Source organism: Neolamprologus brichardi, chromosome 18 (assembly GCF_056152115.1).
Source record: "Neolamprologus brichardi isolate AB-2024 chromosome 18, ASM5615211v1, whole genome shotgun sequence".
Classification (NCBI taxonomy): domain Eukaryota; kingdom Metazoa; phylum Chordata; class Actinopteri; order Cichliformes; family Cichlidae; genus Neolamprologus; species Neolamprologus brichardi.
In genome coordinates, this window is record NC_142121.1 from 12,098,528 (window position 1) to 12,121,614 (window position 23,087).

At 40.6% G+C, this 23,087-nt stretch overlaps 1 protein-coding gene across 3 annotated transcripts in view; it reads left to right on the forward strand.

Annotated features, from left to right (window-relative positions):
- The window catches only part of cadm3 (cell adhesion molecule 3), a 103,300-nt gene extending 82,274 nt beyond the window's left edge, over window positions 1–21,026 (forward strand). The window contains exons 7-12 of one of the 3 annotated variants that reach the window (XM_087832605.1): window positions 351–441; window positions 9,121–9,293; window positions 9,674–10,099; window positions 10,533–10,553; window positions 14,122–14,247; window positions 16,804–21,026. In XM_087832605.1, coding sequence (XP_087688731.1) covers window positions 351–441; window positions 9,121–9,293; window positions 9,674–10,099; window positions 10,533–10,553; window positions 14,122–14,247; window positions 16,804–16,922 — 956 coding nt within the window. In that variant the 3' untranslated portion in view covers window positions 16,923–21,026. Of the gene's footprint in view, window positions 1–350; window positions 442–9,120; window positions 9,294–9,673; window positions 10,100–10,532; window positions 10,554–14,121; window positions 14,397–16,803 lie in introns of those variants that run through there. The other 2 variants (XM_087832604.1, XM_087832606.1) reach the window with 2 other exon arrangements.
- The last annotated feature ends 2,061 nt before the right edge of the window (window positions 21,027–23,087 follow it).

A 23,087-nucleotide genomic window follows, 5' to 3' on the forward strand; every position in this document is an offset into this window, starting at 1 on the left:
CAGGAAATTCACCTTCCTCTGCTGGTGCACTTAGCCAGAGTAGAGTCACAGTGAATAAGGAGAGAGGGTTATCATCTAAAATGAAACTATAATTGGAGTTATGGAGTCTGTGTCACTGCTGCCACCCTGTGGGAAATATGACAGTACTGCATCGCCGGTGGAAAGTGATGTTGTGTAAGGGGTTATGTCATAGTGGGAGGCAGAGAGATGGTGACGCCTACAGGATGCAGATGGGAGGAGATGGGGATGAATGGGATTGTGCATATTCGCATGGTTACAAGTCTTCTGTTATATAACTATACTTTGTGTCTCTGTGTATATTTGTGGGTGTGTCTGTCGTACACTTACAGATTCCCCGAACGTGATGATACACCCTGAGAGCACTCTGCCTAGAGAGGGGGAGAAGTTTTCTCTTCGGTGTGTCGGCAACGGCAACCCCGAGTAAGACAAACAGATGCCTCAGTGCTTAAACACATACAGTGCTCTCTGATTTAGCTGGAGTCTAGACACCACCTGTACGCAGTCGAGGCACAATTATTAGTCAGAACAACAATATTTTAAAAAGTGAATAAAAAAGATACTATCCAAAACAATATCCTTTATGTGGTTTAACTATGTAGCACATAATGTCATGGTCATGTTTCAGCATTTTCCAGCAGCTCTCCTCTTTGCCCAAACTCAATGATTCACAGCTGAAGTATTTTTAAATGACTGGAGTGAGTGAACCTTGTCATTGACTGAATTGGCAGTAAAGCTCCTCCCACTTGTGACTGATGGCGCTCTTGTATGCTGAGCTGTGATTCACAGGGTGTCACGGAACAAAGAAAAAAATGATTGTGAAAGACACAAAAACATCACAAAAACGACAATCACAGTGACTCTTTTAGAACCGAAGAATCTTGCTGGATGAGCGGTAAAGTAATCAAGTTGCACCTTTTCTTTTCAAGGTTTAACTATCAGTAACTAATAATTCAGTCCAACATAACAGGATGCCGAACTACCATCTCTCTATACAACGCTAATAATTGCTAGTTTTGTGCACAACTGATCCTGACAGGTTAGACCGAGCAACAGGCTGAATTCACTCTTACTGAACCGAAGACAGCAGGATCACCTCTGAATGTCGACACTAATGGATTCACCCATTGTTGTGGTTACCAGAAAGCTTTTAAAACTAATAGGATCAGTCGCTGACAAACAAAAGCCCAAAGTTAAAGGTGTTGCAACCACTTAGCTTCACACTTCCACCCTGGTATTAAAGTTGCGTAAGTGTTACTCTGATCTCTACTTTGTGGGCTGTAAAAGACAGGCTAAAATGGACTAAATAAAGACGTAACAGTGCTACGATTGGTTATAGGATCATTAGTGGTCTTGGGTAAGAGACATCAGCTTTTACTCTTGGTGCGAGATGTCTTTCTATTTGATGTCAAAAGATACTTTTCAAGTCGCATTCCTTGCACCTCTTCCTGCTCGCAGCACCTTAAGCACTCAATGATCATTAAAGCAGAAATATTTTCTAAAATTTCAACATGTGCTACCATTTTTTTTTTCTTGACAGTTAATTCAGGGTTTATATGCCTTTTGTGGAGTGCCTGTAGCTTTTCTGAAGTAAGTGCAAGTGCTTGACATGATTCCTGTCTAGTAAACCTGAGTTCATGACCACATTCAGATAAATGCTGCCTCATATATAGCACTTTGGCCTGTTTTACTGTAAGATATATCGATGGGAGCCCTGCCTGTAATGAACAGTTCAGGCTGGCTTTACTGTAATCGAAGCTCTCACCCCGGTTGTGTGGAGGACCTCAATCGAATTGTGAGGCATTTTAGAGCAACATACAATGAAACAGACACGCGTGTAAATACTGTCACATTTTCTCACGGTAAAGGTGCCAGGTCACACAGCATGGGTACACAATCGTATAATAAAAAAAGCGCACACACGCTCACGCTAATTATGCGGGTAACAGCAGTCACAGTAAGCACACGCACACACAGAAACACTTGTAAGCAATCAAAAATTAACATGTTCGGTTTCTGATGCCTTCTTGTGCAAATGGTCTCTTGTCCAAACGGGACTTGTGTGCGAGCACACATGGACGCAGTTAGCAAAAACAAAAATCTGCTCAAACAAGCTCTGGTGTGTTCACTGATACAGCGTGTACATGTTTTTTCTGATACCCGCATGCACACAGAAACAAACTGCAAGCCGCGTCTTAAATCCTGCCCACACAAATGCACTTTCCCCTGGCCTTTCTGCATTATAGATGAATCTCCATCGATCCGTACTTCTTCTCCCTCTTCTTCCTCCTTCCATCCTTCCATCATCACGTATCTCTCTGCCGCCTTGTCACTCATAGCTCGTTCGCGCCTCTCCGCCTTGTCATGCCTCCACCCTTTGGTCTCCTCCTCCACCTCCTCCTCACTTCGTCCTTTCCTATAACTCTCATCTATCTCTCCTCACACCTTTTCCCTCTAAACCCCCCATCCCTCCCTCCTCGCTCTCCCTCACGCTCTACTCTGCTGTCATCCCTTCCCTACTCATTCTCTTTCCCTGTCAGCTCATCACAGGAGTGGCTAGGAAGAAGACTAGCTGGTAAGTTTGATTGGCAGGTGGAATGCACAGGGGGCGGGGGAGGAGGAGGTGACTGTCATTGCACGTACGTGCTGTAACAGGCAGCATGGTTGTGGATAAATTATAGGCAGCAAGGAAGCAAGGCGTGGAGAGTGTGCCACAGTCAGGGGACCACCAATGCTAGAAATCCATTTGTTTGGGAAACATTTCAACCATCCACTGAATCATGTTTGTTCTGCATAAGGAATAGTCGTGTTCTGTTATAATAAATGGATCTGCAGTGTCTACTTTGAAATGGCCTTGACAGGGCAAATGTTCAGGGTGCTCCTATTGGGATCACCCACTGTAAAAATTTACATGGAGTACATGGAGAGGCTTTAGATAAGAATGACTGCTGAGTGGCAGTGAAAAAACACACACAGAAGAAGCGAAGAGAGAAAAAAAGAGGCAAAGAAAATAAAGGTAGAGAGGAAAGGAAAACAAACTGACAGGAGGGGAGAGGTAAGTGGAGAAAAGCGTGGGCAGAGGGGAGACAGAAAGATATGGTGACAAGCAGGGAATGACTAAGACAGAAAGGGGGAGCGCAAACAAGAGTGTGTGTGAGGGAGAGAGAGGGGAGTGTGCTCAGTTATGTGCACCGCTGCTTGTGGATGAGCTAGTGTCCAATCGAGTCAGATACAGGTTGCCCCTGCAGCTGTCAGTCAAAACCCAATCACTGCAACAACACCTTTCCTCCGACACACCCAGCCACTCAGCTCCCTGTCCTCCTTTTTAACCGCCCGCCACAATCAAACTCAATGAATGTCACACTCTATTCCAGGATACACACTTTTCTCTCCGTGGTCACATCCTGTCAGGTTCAAAAGAATAACAGCGTATCAAATTCTATACTGTGTTTCCTTGACGCCCTGCGGCAAGAACTTTCTAATAGAAGAGAAAAGGATTTGTGCGCTACATTCTATTATAGTTCCCATTTATTTGATCAGGAACACGGGGTAGTGCTCACAATCGCTTTACATTTCTATTCTTCAAGTCACATAACTGAGTTAATCTCTCCCCAGACTTTTCGCTTAACATGTTTACAGCTTAAAAGCCTGACATAACCTTGACCTAATGCTTGCAAGCTTCCTTAAGTCTGCAAGGTTGTGGATATGTTTAGAAAACAGCAGGTGACACGTTACAAGACTACTAACCTGCAGCTTGTTAGCAGACAAGGCCGTCCATGCCCTGTAGTTCAGTTATCTTAAAGACCAAATATTTGTAGCCAAATCATAATATAGCTTACAGTACTGTGCAAAAGTCTTGAACCACATCTCATTTCTTTATATGTTGCTAGGAAAATGGGAAATATGTGCAGCAGTTTATTTAGACATGCAAACATAGATGGAAATGCAGTAAGCAAGGCAAAAACAAAGCTCATTTACTATAATTCTAATCAGCTTGAAAGTCAATATTTGGTATGACCACATCTATTCTTCTACATAGACTCTCTCAGGCACACTGTCTTGTAATTTCTTCAAGTAGTCTCAAGAAATAGTTTCTCCAGGCTTCTTGAAGGACATTCGGAGCTCTTATTTGGATGTTGGCTGTGTTTTATTCGATACTCTGTCAAGATGATCCCACACTGCTTCAATAATGCTGAGCCCTTGGGAGACTCCATCCATGACTGATACTGTTCCATTGTTTGTTTGTTTTTATGCAGGTTTGCTTTTACTATGTTGGCAGTGTGTTTGGGATCATTGTCATGCTGAAAAATGAGGTTGTTGTCAATCAGGTGCTTTCCAGATGGTATTGCATGGTGGATCAAAATCTTTTCTGCTTTCATAATTCCATCAATTTTGACGAGATCCCCAACACCACAGTCTGAAGTGCAGCTCCAAACTACGACAGTGTTTTTTACAGATGGCTTTAGACACTCACTGTTGTACCTCTTTCCTGACATTTCATTACCGTGCATCATGACAACAATTTCAACTAAAAATTTCTCATTTGGATTCAAATCCAGGCATGTTTTTCACAGATTTTCAGTCCAGTTTTTTGTGTAACTTAGCACATTCATTTGCCAATATCATTTCGAGAACATTTTTGATGTGGCTTCGGCAAACAGGAATCAACTTAAGGACTAGATGCATCTCTCTGGTCCTGTGTCAGGTCTTTGCTGGATTTTTTCCTATTTTTTAAAGATGTGACTTTTACATAATGTTCATCTGCTGCAGGTATCTTTTTAGCCCTGTGACCTCTTCATTTGTCCATTTGTGCAGTTTCTCAAAAATTTTAAAGGACACGCTGCGGAGATGTGCCAGGTTTTAAGTTGTTAACTCTTTGAAAATCACCTTACTGTTGCAAAAGTACTGTTTCATGGTAATCACAATGTGTTATCATTGGCATTTTGTTTGACATGAAATGAGGCAGCCTGCTGTTTGTGCAACAAGCTGCTAGTAGTTAAATGCATGAAGATTTAAAATAGTTTCTTTTGCTGTTTGCTATGCGTAGACACCGGTTCATCAGAAGTGGCAAAAGTACAGATATACTATACTGATTTAAATTATTTAAGGTGAAAAAGTACAGGCTCTGAGATGTACTCAGAGCAAGAAAGTAAAAAGTCATTTTTAGGACCTTTCTATCAGCTATTTTTGTGTAAAGTCAACTGAACCTTGTGCTATATTACTGTAATAAAATAATGTTAGTAAACAGGAATATAAACTTTACTTTAGTCTAAATTTTATTCAGGTGTAGTGGCTCACAGTGCAAAAAAGAATAGTAGCTTACAATAATTGATATTGCGGTCTCCAGTAGATTCTTTTGGTGTATAGGCTGTGATCAGCTGATCTGTGCTCCTGCTGACCCTTATGGAGTTACACAACTGTATTCAAAAAGATGCAAGCAGTGCTATCTTGGCTGATTCCTATCCTCTACATCGACACTGTTTATTCTGTCTTTATACCAGTATAAAGTTGGTATTAAGGTGGAATTCAGTGAATTAAGTGTCAACAGCTAAAATTCATATTAATCTCTGCTATCCTTCATGTAACCTAACTATAACCAGGAACACCACATCCACTATGCAACCTGCCAATAACACACAGTTAGTATAACTTTGTTTGTTTCACAGGATATGAAAAAAAAAGCTTCATATCATATAGAGAGCCAATATCAGATTTAACAAAAAAGAGCTTACACGTCAATTTTTAATTTCCATTTTAACCTCTCTTCTTCTTCTCCTGTCCTGCCTTTTTGATCTTTTCCATCTTTGAGCGAAGTTATTTTGCACTCTTTTGTCTCCCTGTGAAGAACAGCAGCTGGACCCTTAGCAGGCAGACACACTGTGCGACAAACTGCACACTTTGTGCGCTTGCTGATATTTGTTGAGCTGATAATAACGTTACATTTGAAATTACCTGCCACTCAAAAAATGTTACTGCCTTTGTACTTGCTCTTCTTCTGTAGGGTTAGCTAGAAGTACTGAAGTACTGCGAACACAACTTAAAAACATCTCCACTTGTTCAAAGAAAAAAAAACAAACACCGGCCCACTTTGACTGGCAATATAAATTATGCATAGCTTGTATGGTTTTGCCTCTTTCATCTTTTTTTTAATGCAATAACCCCTGGTGATTGATATGCTATTAGGATTGTCTTTTATGTGTTACTGCTTAGGCTCACACCGGTTTAATGTTTGAAGGCCCGCAGTGACATGAAATAATAAGCCCCTTCAAATGTGTTAAACCGAAAGTAACAAGCCTGTTTTGAAAATCTAAAGAGTAGAAAGTACAGATATTTGTTTAAAAATTTAGGGAGTAAACGAAAAAAAAAATTCCAGTAAAGTACAGATAATCTGGAAATTCTACTTTTGGGAAGTACATTAACAGATTTGTACTTCCCAAAATTCCTCTGAAAAAGATCAGGTACAACAACTGAGTTGAGAGTGAGTAGAAAAAGCAGAAAAACCTTAAAAGATCAAAACGCCTCGAGAGCTATTGCCTAAGACCACTTTAAAAAATACAAGAAAGTCTGCTTGGAAGGAAAGTATAAAGACATGAGGAATAGCATTTGCAGCGCACTGTTTGTCGGTAACATACAGCCACATTGCCGTTGCCACATTCAGCCATGTATACTCAGCCTTGAGGACCTTTCCATACACTTCTTTGCCTGCCGGTAATTTTTTTTAAATGACAGGAAATCAGGGTCCAGTTAATTATCCTAACAGCACTAAATAAATAAAGAGTGAATAATGATTAAAAGGCCTCCAAGTCATCAATTTTATTTTCAGATTTAGTGACTTTTAAACGGCATTAATTTCATGGAAGCATAGATATGATGCCTGTGGATACGGATAAAGCACATATTTTACTTTATTTATTATCTGAATTAGTTACAAATGCTTTGGTAACAACTGAAGGAGTTCAAACAACATTAGCTGGAGCCTCTTTAGTAAATTTGATTTAATGAATAAGTGCACCAGCCGGCAGCCTGCAGTGGGCCCAGTTTGGCCCACTGGCTGTAAGTTAAATACCGCTGTTGTGTTTCTACAGCAAACAGGTTGTCAAACAGAAGTTTATTTATACACGTGCACACACAGAGCAACATTGCCATTGATTTGTAAGTTGAGTCTGTATGTCCCGCCTGCTGAGCGATGTTCTTTTACCTTTGCTGATTTAGTCTCTAAAAACTCCCAAAGGGTCGGCTGTGGCTCTTTAGCATCTAAATGCTCCAATTTCTTTGCAAGCTTCAACTGATGATTTTGTCTGTCTGATGAAAACGGGAAAAAAAATTAGTGGCATAATCATTTCACCCATTGTTAATACAAAAAAGGTAATTAGAGCAGCTTCAAGGCTGTCTATATTCTGCAGGAAACAGTGACCTTGGGACTGAGCGCCACAGAGTGGGTGTGAAAGAGCGAGAGTAATAGTGTAGTCTCTGGGATTTAATCAAAAATAAAAAGCAACATAAAAAAAATCACAAGGCTTATCCATTTATAATCTCTAATTGTAAAAATACCATTATCTATTGACATGATATGTTCGATTGAAATAACTGTTGAATTACAAAGATTTTATAAATGAGCTTAATTTAACAAATCTTATATTAATAATTTAGCAGAAATACCCAAAAGCTCATTCTTCTCAGTGATAATGATTACAACTGGGAGAGAGAGGCGTATGCAGCTCCAAAGTACCCATAATTGCAATAAGGAATGTCTTCAAGCGTATCATGACTTTTGTACAGTGTTTACTAATGCATGTGTGCTAATTGAAAACTTTCCACCTAAGCGGGGCTCACAGCCAAGAATAAAGCGCAGAGTTTAGACCTGCATGCTGGGAATTATCAGATCATTATGATCTCACCAATCCGCTTTATCCACTTAAGCTGCCCCGCTGTACGTAAACGTATATCGAGCATTATGTTTAATATTGCTACACGAGTCACAGCCTGTAAATGTGGAGTTAATTGTTCGGTTAATTGCACATTATCAAGCATTTGGAAGCGGTGTAAAACAACAGAAGATTACATTTTATTGCAGGTAACCACACGATGCACTGAAACGACATGCTGGTTTTTAAACATTTTATGGTTGAATAATCATCTTTTATTTGCCTCGGGCCACTGAAAGGCTTTCCCTTCAGGATTGTTAGGATTTCTTTGCCTAAAATGAAGCGTACTCCAAACTTTGACACTTGGTCTTTCCAAGCGTTTGCTCCGCAGGAAGTGTCAAGGGAGCAGATTGTGTTTTTCATTAGCTTTCAGCCATTTGGAGAATTTTACCCAGCAGCAAAGACCAACAGAGTTACTCCTTTACAGCTGCGACTCATCCAGCTAGGTTTTAAATACTGGTTTGAAGTAGCTTATTCAAAGAGGCTCATTATTCCTGCCATTTACAGTTAGCGTACGAATGCCAACCTGGCCAAAGCCGTGAAGTTACGGATCGCACCTTTAGGTGTCGCTAGGAGTTTTTTCACATTTCCAAGAGTGATTAATCAGTCCAGTATATTCAGGTCTGTCCCCGATTCAGACTCCCCGTCATCCTAATTACTGTACAGTGCTTAAGGACTTGCACATTTACATAATTGATTCTTTTATCAAAGCTCGTCTCGCTATCTCTCTCGTTCACAATCTGTTATGCAGAATGGATTTTTTAGCGCAGCCTGATTTGAAATGCTGATCTTCGCTCTGTTGTCTTCTTCTCTTTCTGTCGCTTTTGAGCGCCTTTCTTCTTCAAGCCGTGCCATTATTTTTTCCATCTTTCTTTTTTATTCATCTACTTTGCTGTGTCCTGCAACAACTTCCCTATAACCTCATTTTTTCTCCTCCTGTTTCTCCTTGTGTCTCCTCTGCTCTGCTCTCCTGCTTTTATCTTTTCTTTTTCTGTCTTTATTCCTCCCAGTTTCCCCGTTCCTTTGACCCTTCCTTCTTTTCGCCTGTCTCGCTCAACCTTTTTTTCTTTCTCCTGAAGCACTTGTCACAGCTCCCCTCTCTCATCACCGTAGAATCTTTTGATTGTTCAGACTGTATATGTTTCAGCTGAGGTCTCTCATTCTCTCGGTCTGCCAGGCCCACTATCTACACATGGGACAAGAAAGATGGAGGGCTCCCCTTACAGGCCAAACCTGATGGTGCTGTCCTGCATTTCTCGATGCTCAACAAATCAGATAATGGCGTCTACGTGTGCCATGCTGACAACGGCATTGGAAGCAGCGAGGGGGAGTACACACTCTTGGTGCAAGGTAAGGAGAAAAAGCAAAAAGAGGGAAAAAAGGGAAGTGTGGTGACAGAAAGAGGAAGGAGAGGGACTCTGGGATGTTTTCTTTCTTCATCACGTTTTTTTATTCCTTCTTTTGTTTGTTGTGGCTTTGCTTGTACTTCCATCTTTTTTTCTCTTCTGATTTTCTTTTGTTTCTTTCCTCCTGTCTTTGTTTTTTCTTTTTGTTTTTTTTCTCATCCAACCGCGCCTGACCACAACCATCCAACCGCTTGCGTTCATTTCTTGCGCTTCTCTCCCTTTGCTTTTATGTGACCCGTTCATTCAATTCGTGGTCGTTTTTGCGCTTTGCTCACCCGTTTTTTCTCCTGCTGCGCTTCATTTTTTTTCTCGACCTCCTCAAAGATCCCGTGGACCCAGACTCCCCAAAAGTCACAGTTCCCTCACTTGGTTCTTCATCTTTCACCCCCTCTTCCTTCCTCCCATCTTCCTCTCCTACCGACAGCTTCTTTGGCTCTGGCTCTCATTCCATTTACTCTGACCCCTTTTCCACTACTGACCCCTTCACCACCTCCTCTTCCTCAAACTCCTCCCCTTCATCAGCTGATGTGTCAACCACCATCTCTGAATCCTCCACCATGACTCTCTCCAACGCTCTCTTCCCCGACCTGCCATTCTCTCCAGACTCCTCTTCCCCCCACTCCACTTCATCCCCAACTCCTCCTTCCATCAGCTCTTCTAGCATCACTGCCACTCCCGCCTACTCATCCCCTGCCTCCTCCCTTACGCCCCCAGTTTCAGTCCAGCTGAATGGAGTTAACACTTTCACAGGTAAAACCAGTTACACACTTACGCACACACACACACACCTGTAAGCAAAGAGATGCGAGAATCTTAGTATAGCCGAGAAAATCCAAAACGTTTGAAGCTTTCTTATGTTTTCCCGCTGTACCAAAAATTGATCTTGAATTGTGTAGCAGTCAAAAATATTCTGACCTTGTGTTACATGCGCGCACACACGCAAACACAGAAAAAAGCGTGGCAACAAAGGAAATGACGGAGCACTCCATAAAGGAAAAAATGGCATTTGTTTGGCTGTGTCACAGCTGTTTCACATTTTTTTCTTGTCTTCCTCTTTCCTCCCGTTGATTATCCTGAACCCCAAATCTCTTCCTTAACAAACATTCCTCCACTTACCTAACCACCAACCATCCCTCCCTCCATCCATACATTCAACAATCCATCCACCCATCCACTTCTGAAGATGAAGCACGCAACATTACAGGTATAACTTTTCCACCAGTCAGCTGTGGTCTTTTTGTTTTCTGTCGTTCCAACTTTCCGTCCACCTGTCTGTCCGCCTGACTCTTTGTAGTTTTGTTTTTGTCTGTCTGTGATTCTGGGGGGGAAAAGTAGTCTGGGGACACTTTGAACTTGTGAGTAGAGGGATGAATATTTTATACTCCTGCCCACATAATGCTTTGTTGTTGCCCATACATACACAGACTGGCTCCAGACACAAGTACCCACCATTCCCACGTGCTGCACACACTCACATCCACACTCGCTTCTATCTCCCAAAGACACACAGACTAGCATGACCCCTTAAGTGGTACAAGTCATTTACACAGTGTTCCGCTTCCTCTCTGTGTGTGTTTCTGTGTGTGTGTGTGTATGTGCGCGTACCAAGGAGGGAGGGGGGTCAGGCTTCGAGGTGTTCTTGGGTCTTGTCTGCTTTCCTTTGATGCTGACAGCAGGATTTATGGGCTCATTCTCAGTCTCGCCTCGTCAGCATGCCCCTCTCTCACCTCCACGCTGGCCAACCAGAGTGTGTGCCCGACTCTCTGTGTTTGTGTGTTATTCTGACCGGCGTACAGAGTCCTACCCTCCGCTTTCCCCTTTTCCTCTTTTCTCCCATTCTCTTGTCTAGAGCTGGCCTCTGGTTCACCACTGTCAGGCCCGTCACGTCTCCAATTGACTGAAATATATTTCTCCTACAAAAAGGCCCTTCACTACATCCTTTGGTGACCCAGCTGGTTGTAAAATGTTCTTTTCTTCCATGTTCACTTTCAGTTTTATTTCTGGTTGACAGTAGCTATTGCTGTGTTTCAATGTCTCTCTTCTGCAATCCAATTGAGTGTAAAGAAAAATAGCTTGTCCTCCACATTGTTTTAACTTGCTGATTGCCAGGTAAAAAAAACAGCCTCTCCAAAACCGTTCCTTTTTATTCCTCTAATATCTTTTTAAGGTGTGTTTTTTGTTTGGTTTGGTATAAGACATGCTGCATTTCAGTTGTTCCTGCCTAAGTGACTTTCAAATAATGAACACCCAGTGTCTGATCAGTTCTAAAAAGCCAGGCGAAATGATTGATGTATTGTGTTATTTCCACTTAGATCGCTTTCTCTTCTGAAGAGTAAGTTGATTAAGTGGCTGATTCGAGGCAACAAGAGGAACTTAAAATTTTCTGTTGTTGGCTGAAAAACCTTCATCTCTTCAAAACATAACAAACAAACAAAGAGAAAAAAAAAACACTTTAAAGAGAAGAAAAGGATGTCTTCTCTTAAAGTCAACTGAACATTATTCAGAAACTTACCCAAGTCAAGAAAAAAAGAAAAATGAAAAACTGTTCTGAAATAATTGTGTTGAAGTGTAGACGCTACATAAATGAACTGTTTGTTAAGTTGTTAGCACTTTTATAATTATGAACATTATTATGGTGTTAGCACGCGCTTAATTTATCATTTATATAGCATTACTCCTCCTTAGTTTGATGTTTAGAAAATACAGATAAATACTTATGACTATGATTATGATTATGATTATCATTGTTACTGTTTATCCATCTGTTACTGGTGTAACAGATGGATAAACATATTTGTGTTTATAAATGGCGTAATAACGAGGAGTAATGTTATATAAATGATGAATTAAGCACTTGCTAATACCTTTATAATATCTTGCAAATGCTTAATAGTGTGACATTATCCTAAAGTGCTACCGGTAGGTCTTTCCTGTATTTTTATGACACTTCTTTTATGTCATGCACGGCGTGACTTGGCTGAGCTATTTGCTGATTTGATGGTGTCAGCTGTTATAACGGCCAATAAATGAAGATTAACAAAATAAAGAAGAGACGTGAGAAGCAGCCTTCATCTGTAGGTGCTGATGTTGCATAGTTTGTCTATCTGAAGGTGGCCTGCAACTTCCCTGGTGGCAGCATTTGTTTGGAACACCACAAACGCAACAATCAGCTGATCCAAGCAGAGTCGTGTAGAGTATAAGCGATCAATAAAAAACAAGATTATTTTTAAACTGTTGTGTCATATTATCTTAGTAAGGACTCATAAATAACTACACATAATGGTTGGGGAAATCTATTTATGTGTAATGAGTCTGCAGAGCTTGCAAACTCGTGTGGAGAGAAGGAAACCCAGGATCCAGATACCGATATGTAGACACAGAAAAAGTCAAATGAAAATACGCAGTCCAGCAATAAAGTCTATGATCAAAGTAACATGAATCCAGAATGAAGCAGGAATAACAGACTGGCAGAAAACAGAGTGGGAGGGTAAACAGACTCTGTGACACTGGACAAAGGAATGATAGGATTATATTAGCTCACAATGAGGGCTGATGGGGATTAGACACAGCTGGACAGAAACAAGACGCGGGTGCAGACAATATAAAACACTCACGGGGGGAATAAAACTAAATACAAGACACAACTAGCTAGCAGAGCAAAACACTAAATGGGTAAAAACAACTAAACAGGGAAACACAGACATAAGAATAAACTTGACACAGGAGAAAAAAAAAGGAAATACAGAGGCGAATACTGCACAAAGTACTGGATTAAAACAAAACTGAAGAATCATAAACTTCAAAAGATGCAACAAATAAATTATCTGCTGCATTTTCTGGTTGCACTGCAATTTCAACGTGTATATATATTTTTAAACATATATTCATAATACAGCTTTTAAATCATTAAAAAGCTAAGTGTTACTATCCTGCAATACATGATAATCATCTTAAACTGTAGTAAGTTATGAAGAACTCTTACTCATTACTTGTTTGATGGATTGTCAATGATTTCAAATTAACAACAAGAAGTTCTGAAATGTGCTAGAGTATATGAAACATATTCATTCAAAATCCTCCGTGATTGAATGAATCTGCTAGATAAATGTATACTTAATCAAATCATCCTAAAAGCAGAATCTGGGGCTTTGGAAGCGCCTGGAGGCTTGGGACTCTGGTACAGTTCGGTGCATTGCCTTGGATTTCTCAAGACCGAACATTTTAATTCAAAGAGGAGCATAAAATCAATCAGTCACAGTGAAATCGCCACGGCTGAAGGGGTCAGGATTTCAGCCAACATCAAGAGTCTGTGTGTGTTCCCGCAAGGTTCCCACGAAGTGATTGGTACTTGGTTTGTAGACTGCAAACAATTTTTAAGGTGACTCAGTGGCCTTCTTTCTTTCGCCTGGCTTTTTCACATCCCTGTCTTTGTCTTCTGAAACTTTGCCTCAGTGGGTTTTATATATTGACAAGTCTTCTCTGCTCCCCTGTTCTTGTCATTTCGCTCTGTATTCTCTCTGTCACTCTCCCCATTATTCTCTCTCTCACTCTCTTTATTTCTACCGCCTTTCATCATCCGTTTCCACCAATATTCCTCCACCCCCTCGTCTCCCCCTCTGTTCTCAATCTCTGTCTCTCTGTCATGCTCTCCCCTTATTTCTCGCTGCTTCTACCTCATTTTCTCTTGCTTTTTTTCTCTTTTTCTTTATCACGCCTTCTCTTTCCCCCCCCCTTCTTCTCCTTTCTTCCACACTGCTCGACCTTTTCTTAAGACCCCACAGCCATGTCGACGACTTCGGGGGTGGACCACGCCGTGATCGGAGGGGTAGTGGCTGTCATCGTCTTCATCTTGCTTTGCCTCCTCATCGTCCTCGGCAGATACCTCATCAGACACAAAGGTCACTGCCTCCCACAAACACGGACTCGTGAACACACGGACGCACACTCATTCATGCGTGCACGAGTATACACAGAGATACACTTGCATAAATATGGATACACGAGCTCCAAGACTGGATCTCGCACCTGCAAATATGCATACAAATGAAGGAACACAAAGAAATGCAAATGCAGTTACACCTACAGTATATGTGAGTTAGAAGCTTAAAACTCGGAATTAATGAATTTATTTATGCTCAAATCAGAATAAGAAGATGAATGACTCACACAAAGGGAATGTTTATTTCTTTTTAAAACATTTTGGTTCGCATAACCCCCCTTTTTAAATTAGACTGCCTGTCATCGGCGATGTGTCACCAGCCTTTTCTTTTCGTTACATCACCAAATTTTATTTGGAATTCAAAATAATGCGTTCAGTCCAATTTTAGGACGGAAATACTGTAATGCAAAGTTCAGAGGCAATAAAGACCTGTTTCAGTACCCAGGTGGGGTGGTTAATTAAAACAAACACCACCACCACTCAACCAGATTCAATCCCTGAGTTAGGTGCTTCAAGCTGGTAGAATATTAAAAGCGACTGCCTGCTGGCTGTTGTTTACAAGTGCCAGATCTACTAGGAATGATGTCCATTTCCCTTCACTACCAATTACCTCTGACTGCTTCAGGCAATTGTATGTCAGCAAATGGATATAGTTCTAATTTGTGATGAGTATAGTGGGCACAATGCTAGTTATCCTATTCATTAGACGTAAACTACCAGTACATGCAATAAAAAGCTAATAACACTCAGACCTTTACATTTAAATTTGTGTAAGAAGTAAAAGCCCTATAGGTGATGGGGTTATTTACCTAACTACCTTTGATTCAACAGACTTATGATGACCTAACATTATTTTAAAACAGGCACCAACACCATATTAAAATAGTAATAGTAATAAACTGGTTCTTAAATAGCGCTTCTCTGCTCTACCTGAGCATTCACCCATTCTTACCCATTCACACAATCACCTTTTCTCTGCTTTCTAGCTAACATTTATACACATTCATACTGCGATGGAGAGCAACTTGGGGTTAGTCTCTTCCCCAGAGATATTTGGCATGAAGACGTTCTGTACTTAAGTAGAAATACTGCTGTTAATAATTACTCCAGTAAAAGTTGAAGTACTGATTTAACTTCTTTACTAATGTAAAAGCAAAAAAGTACAGGCTCTGAAAAGTACTCAAAGTAAGAAAGTAACAAGGATGTTTCTATTTCTGTGCAAAGTTAACTGAACCTTGTGCTATATTAACATAATGATAAAATGAATGGCTAGATGGGAATGCACACCTTTTGTTATTCTAATTATACTCGATCGCCACTATAGTGGCGATCGTGGCTCAAGAGTTGGGAGTTCGCCTTGTAATCGGAAGGTTGCCAGTTCGAGCCCCGGCTCGGACAGTCTCGGTCGTTGTGTCCTTGGGCAAGACACTTCACCTACCGCCTACTGGTGTTGGCCAGAAGGGCCGATGGCGCAATATGGCAGCCTCGCTTCTGTCAGTCCGCCCCAGGGCAGCTGTGGCTACAACTGTAGCTTGCCTCCACCAGTGTGTGAATGTGAGAGTGAATGGGTGGATGACTGGACGTGTAAAGCGCTTTAGGGTCCCTAGGCGGGACTAGTAAAAGCGCTATACAAACACAGGCCATTTACCATTTACTCAGCTTGAATCTGAAGAAAAAGAAGGAAGATAAAAAAAAATACATATCTATTTTCTGTTGCCTACATTGCAGAGGGTGTCTGCCTCTAAAGAGAAAAATGTGTACAGTCAGGGGTTAAAGTGGAATTCAGCAGTTGGGGAAACCTAAAATTGGTTGCAATGGCTCACTGTGGGGAAAAGAATATAACTCAGAATAATTTATTTCGAGAGCTCTCGTAGATTTTCTTAGTGTGCAGGCTGTGATCAGCTGACCTGCTGCTCTTTGTCATTTACACACCTGAACTGAACCAGGTGTTAGCAGATATTTCACGAGTTGTTCTGGCTAATTTCCAGCTACACTGTCAGTACACTCTTTACATTCATTTTTCTAGATGGTATAAAGTTGGTATGAAGATAGAGTTCAGTCAATGGATCTCAGCATCATCAGCAAAAATCCATATTAATCTCTGCTACACTTGATGTAACCTAACTCTGGCCATGAAACCACAGCCACTGTGCACCAGTCACACACTTTACTTTAATCCATCACAGTACAGCAAGCTCACCTGTTTATCCTGCACTAACCTGCGGAGTATTTTCATGCAGCCTTATAATAGCACAGTTAGTCTACCTCAGTTTGTTTTCAGCACATTTCACAATATGAAAAAACATAATTTCATGATCTGATTTAAAAACACGAGAACTTGCATGTAAGGCTTAAATAAAGCAGCTGGACCTTTAGCTAGCAACGCACTGTGTAGCAAACTGTAATGGTTTATTTTCTGCTGGTCTTTGTCTGGTTACTTTTTACAGTTACAATGTTACACTTTCACTGCCTTATTTAATCTTACTTCTCCAAATTTTTCTCTCTCCTGCCACAGGAACGTATCTGACCCACGAGGCCAAGGGCTCAGATGATGCCCCGGATGCCGACACAGCCATCATCAACGCAGAAGGAGGTCACTCCGGAGCAGAGGACAAGAAAGAGTACTTTATCTAGATAGAGAACAGAGTGGTGGAGGAAAGAAGCGGGAGGAGGCGGAGAAAAAAGTTGGAGGACGTGGATTGGAGGAGAGGGGAAGAGTGAAGGAAAGGAAACCTCGATTTTTTTTCACGATGCTTCAGTTCTTCACTCTGTTGGAGGGATGATGGGATGGGAATGGAGGGAAAGGACTCTGGGCTGAGTTGAGCTTCAACTGGTACTACCCTCTTTGCATTGATACAGGGAAGTGAGATTTTGCACTGACATATGGATGAACTAATGTTACACTCAAACACACACACGAACATGCAACATACTTGTGTCAGTTAAGGGGTAAATCTGTTTTCACACAGACGTGAATGCTCATAGATGCTCAGAATAACAAACGGGAGCCTCCTACTAACACGCATCCGAATTCTGACACATTAACACATTGTCACACAAGCATCGTAGCCTATTTTGAACTGTCAGCGCAGTGAAAAATCAAAATTGTAAGTCACATTCCAACATGTCGAGCTGATATTCCACTTCTCAAACCTGTCTTCTCAACATTTAATCCAAATCAGGTCTGTCTATTCACTTTTTTTTTTCTCCTCATTCTCTACATCTAACAAGGCAGAATCCCTCTATAAGCCTCCTCGTGACAGAGAAATCCATCTAAAGCAAATTATTACTGACAAACATAATCTCCCTCTCTCACGGTTTAATCTTTTTATGCCATCAAACCTCTTCCTACGTCCTCGCAAACCCTGGTACGAGCCATCGAGTTTTCCACAATGCACCGCCACAAAACACATGCAACACCCATGCAAAAACAGCATTCCCACCTTGTGCTACAAAGCCCAGGGGCTCCAGTATACATATATAAATATATATATATATAGAATTATATAGCATTCTTTTTACTTGACAGAAAATGTTTGGTGTGCTGTAAATACACTCTCTCTGTCCTGTTTCTGCCTTCTGTCTCTCCTTCTATCCCCCTTCTCTTTCTCTCTCCACCCCTCCCCTCTCCTGTAACTCATACAGTCTGTTACTGCATTACAGTAACTTATATACTCAAAAAAAAGCCTGCCTGTTTTTATTACATGCGTGGAAATGCAGAGTCGAAATATCAATATCTGGGTAAAAAATAGAAACATAACAACAATGATGTTGCAATGAAGACTAACATTAACTGCAAATATTTGTATATTCTGATTTTCTTTGATCTTTTCTTCTTTTTTTATTTGATCTCTTGGGGACTCGTGAGGGATTTGCTCTCGTCAGTGTCTCAGTATGTTACTGTCAGTGTTAACATTTTTACAGTGTTTGTCAGTTTGTCAGCCCAGGAGTCCATGAATCTAATTTCCAACTTGTATTTTGATTTTGATGTTCAGGTTTTCAACACTGTTTATGTACTTAGTTCCTTTTTCGCTGATGAATGGAGTTTCTCCCTGCTTTGTCGGCTCTCTGCTCCTAAATGCTAATCAGCAGCACACCTTCGGTCGAGAGCTTTGAACGGCGACAAGTTGGTGGTGGAGTTTATCTTGAATTCTGCGGCCCAGTGTTTGCACTTGTGGACCACTGTGGCTTTCCTTCCAGCTGGCCCCGCTGATCCCACGGTTCACCTTCGCCGTTTTTCTCTCTGCAGCAGACTGCTTGTCTTGGCGAGGCCACCTGGCGCTAAATTCATTGAGTAGTGACATCATGACTTCCTCTAAGAGGTTGGCACATTTGCTGCTTTCAGAGGTGAAAATGCTTGCTTGCTTTTCACTACAGGGCCAAATAAGACTGGCTACATGCATTATGACAAACTTCCCGGCAAAAAACCTTTCTGTTACTGTTTTTTTTTTTCTCTTTTTGTGTGTGTATGTGTGTTATTGCAAGCAGGAATCATTAACCAGCTTAGCAAAAGGTTCCCATAAATGCACAGTGTTTTATTAAGGTTGGAAGTTCGCCTTAGCACTGAAAGCTCCACTTGGCCCGGTCATTGAAATTGATTGCAATCTAACTAAGAGGCTCTGGGTTTTAGATTGTACACATGCCAAGCTTTGGTTTGGTGGGCAGGGTGCCGAGTCTGGGCGGCGCTAACACTGAAGAAAGTCATTTAGTAACTTAAATGTCCTCTTCTCTTTTCCCCCCTCTGCTCCGCCCGTCCATTCCTTGCATTCTTTAATCAATCATCCCGTCTGCGTCCTGATCCACCTTCACCCCATGTCCCCTCCTCTCATCACTCCTCCACTCCATCTCTGATTGATGTCTGATTCTCCTTCCTGGTCTCTCATCCACGAGTTCACATAGACGTACAGTAGAAGTAGCGTCTATAGCTTTGCTGGCGTGTGCTGATGGCTCTTCGAAGCACTGTTTGGGAGTGTTTGGAGAGGAATCCACTTGCTGTTGTTGTCAGTCTACCTGTAGACAGTTATGTCTTTGATAGTTTTTGTACACATTTTATGGGAATGTTCAGGGAATGTGATTTTGCATTCCTTTCCCCGTGTTGTTGTTAACCGCTACCTAGCTTTCTTCTTTGTGAGCAAGTAGTATGTCTATAAGCTAGCTATTCTACAAAGGGTAATGCGACCTGAAGCAGGGTCAGCTGTTGTTCTTTTTTTCTGCCGAGAGCTCTTGGTGAGACTATTTAGTGACTGGTGATGTGGTAGTGAACCCGGGTTAAACAGTGCTTGGATTCTGTGTGTTTGAGCTCGCACTGTTTATCTGATGTTTGCTCTACAACACTCTTCTGCTATCATTTCACTGCTATCATGCCTGCAGATCAGAGGATTGGCTCTGTCTCACAGAGATTGTTGTCCACTTTGAAGATGTTACCATTGATTTGTATTTAACCTCAGTCTAGTTCTGCTCTGTGAATGGAGAAAGGAATATCTGACTCATACTCACCAAAGTGTAGTGTCTTTTAAAAACTAATGGACCTGTATTTGCCTGTAATTTATTGTCCTGTCCTTTGTCTTAGTTAGTGTGCTAGCATGTAGCTTGCATGAGAAATGGTTGGAAAGTGTAGATAGTGTTGCAGATGAGCAGCGATGACAAGTTCGTCTCCTGAGACGAGAAGCGGCGGCCTAACCGGCCGACCTCCCTGCTTTTCTCTGATCTGCAAACATGTCCCAGTGAAATCCGTCTGCACCGCCTCAACACAGCAGAAAAGCAGTGAAGCAACTGGCAAAGTAGGACTCGTTATGCCCTCATCAAAACCACGTAGGGGCATAGTGTTGGACTGAGATGTGCACTCACGTCTAATTGAATTTCAGTGCATCAGTGCAGTAATGATTGACTGTCACCAGATGCCAGCAAACAACAGCTTTTCTTCTCCCTCCTCAGTCGGTACGAGCTGTCCTGCCCTTCCACCCGACGCGCCACCTCCTCTTCAGGCAGCCGCACACTAGCTGCCGCCCATCTGTTTTCATTTTGTAGAATAAGCCAATTAATTTTTAAATTATGTTTCGTTAAAGGTGTGCATAATCTCATTGTTTTCATTTCAATTGATATCTTTTTTTTTTTCTTTCCTTGAATTTAGATGTTCCAAAACTTGAAGGTTAGACATTTAGTTTTTTGCATATTTTATTGTTTCAACAACAATTTTTAATTAATTTCATGTATATAGTGTTGCCTTTTACCGGATACTCTTACGAGCGCACCCCATACATACTTTGCACATACACTTTGGATACAAACACATCCACACACATATTTGGATATGCACAGCAGGCTTGATGTCTGTTACTATGGTGTATTTGTACATGTGTGTGTGTGTGTGTGTTTGTGTATGAGTGTGAGGCGTGTAATAATTGACCCAGACAAACTTCAGATTTACTCTCATGTGTGTTGCATTCACAAAAATGTTCTTATTTCAGTAACTCAGACAATGTCTTTGTTCTTATCATTATTATTTTGAATGACAAGTCTTCCTTTTGAATAAATATCCATATCACATGGGAGTAGTGCTGTCATGTATGTTAATTTGTACTATGGCTGATGATGTCATCAAGGTGAGGCCCAACCGCATGCAGTGGTGGGTTTTGCGTCTGTTGGCTGTTACGTTCATAAAGTATTTGTTTTTTTGGGGTTACTTTTGTTAAAATAACAGTTCAGTTGTTGACTTCAATAAACATGCATTTGGGTTAATTTCACGTGTCTTATCATTTGTTCTTTATGCTGGGAAACTGTAAAAATTCCAGGTCTGAAATGCCCATTAGAGCTTTCTTATGAAACTTTTTTTTTTAATATGAAAGTGTGGTTAAACACATATTTTGCTAATCACATTTAATAACTCAGCACAGACTCGTCTTTAACGTTATTAGTACCTGTGTTTACTGTTTCACGCTGTAAAACTTTGTGGTACCCGGCAGTTTACTGCATCATTGAAAAATGCAACATTTTCTTAAAAAACTGAGACTTTTCAAGATCAAAGAGCTCTAAGGCGCTCTCTGTTATTTAACATTTTAAATGCCTTCACATTCATCATATCAGAGACATATTTGTTGAGAATAGCTTCCTATCTCTCTCTGAACTAGATGGACTGGACAGTTTCTGATTCTAGACTCAATTTGAATCCAGGCATTGCGCCTATAGAAATACTCTTCAGCTAAAATATAAGAAATATATATATATATATATATATATATATATATATATTTAAAATAATATTATATGCTAGATCTGTAGTGACTTGATTAGGACTTTAAACAGGCTTATGGGATTTATGAGCTTTCTTTTCTTTGTCAGCGGATTCTGGGGGGTTTTTTTCTGTTTTTTTTCTTTCCAGTGATTAAACATCTTACTTTTCATCAGTCTCTGTGCTTGAAAAACACTTTTCCCCCCAGAAAGTAATTGATGTGATAAAATGGCTCATAAATCTAAAAGCCACAGAATGAAGTTATCAACAGGTCCAGATGAGCCACACTGCATATTTTGTTTCTAGCATGCAGCTAAAAAGAAGGTCCAACAGATGGCAGTGCAACATAGTAAACGGAACACTCTTGTTTAAACAGAAATGATCTTTGGTTATAAAAATAAGAAAGCTACTGACTGATTTTCTCACTTAATTCTATTAACTTACATTGGACACTGGCAACAAAATTCATCTTATTATGTCTGAAACCGATTATTAAGTCTTTCTTCTGTGTGGTTTCCTTTCATTGCTCTTATCTTTCCCTTGCTTCCTCTCATTTAGTTTGCTCTGCGGTTTGGGGAAAATTGTTAGCACATGTTGGTACTGGAGGTTAATAATCAGCCTTATATTGTGTACATGCTACTGGTTAATTGCACAGTATGTAGTCGCATCAAAACAGATGGATGATGCGTGCTCTCCATTCATTTGAAGATAAAGAACTATTTTTTTGCTGAAGTTGTTCTACATATAAAAGCGTCGTTGGGATGAATAAACAGAATGCCGTTATAATAAATTAATCAGTTTTCACCCTCAGAAATGTGATCCCGCTCAAACTGAACAAAAATGCATTGATGTAGGTGCCAACAAATGCGTGCACTGTCAAAGCTGACCTCGTTTGGGTGGTGAATTATGCAATTTTAACGCAATTTACATGTTGCTGTATTTGCAGGCAATGAAACTTCTTAGCTGCAATTAAACAGGTGTTCTGGTGGCTTTTACGCTTTAAAAATAAATAAATACAAATGAATACGAATTCCCTCTATAAGCAGCTATTCCCATTAGCACACTGGATACGATCGGGCCGCTGTTATTGCACTAGTCCTAATAGTAACAGTAATAGCAACATGTATAAATATTCAACATTCATTATTTTTTATGGTTTAGCTCTCAAAAGCTATTCAAAAACTATTTTGCTATGATTTGATGAGCAAAGAATTTACTCTAGTATTTTAAAACTATGATCGGCACATGAAAATCTGTAGTCCTGTCATCCATAGCCAGATATACACAATCTGGCATGAAATGATCAAGACGCCTGAAGCTTTGAACAATGCAAATTTCTGATCGTTTTCTTATGTGAATCGAATTAATGTCCAGAATATCTGACTTAAACATTTAACTATCTACACTGTCTTCACTGCTTTGCTACTTTAATTTAAAGGTTACAAACTATTCACATCCATAATCTGCATAATCTGAGTTTTCATCGTTAAAGCAGCATTCATTTGTAAAGTTTAACACCTGACTGTTTAGATTTCTTTTTTATGTTTTAAACGCAGTTCTTGTTGTGGCCG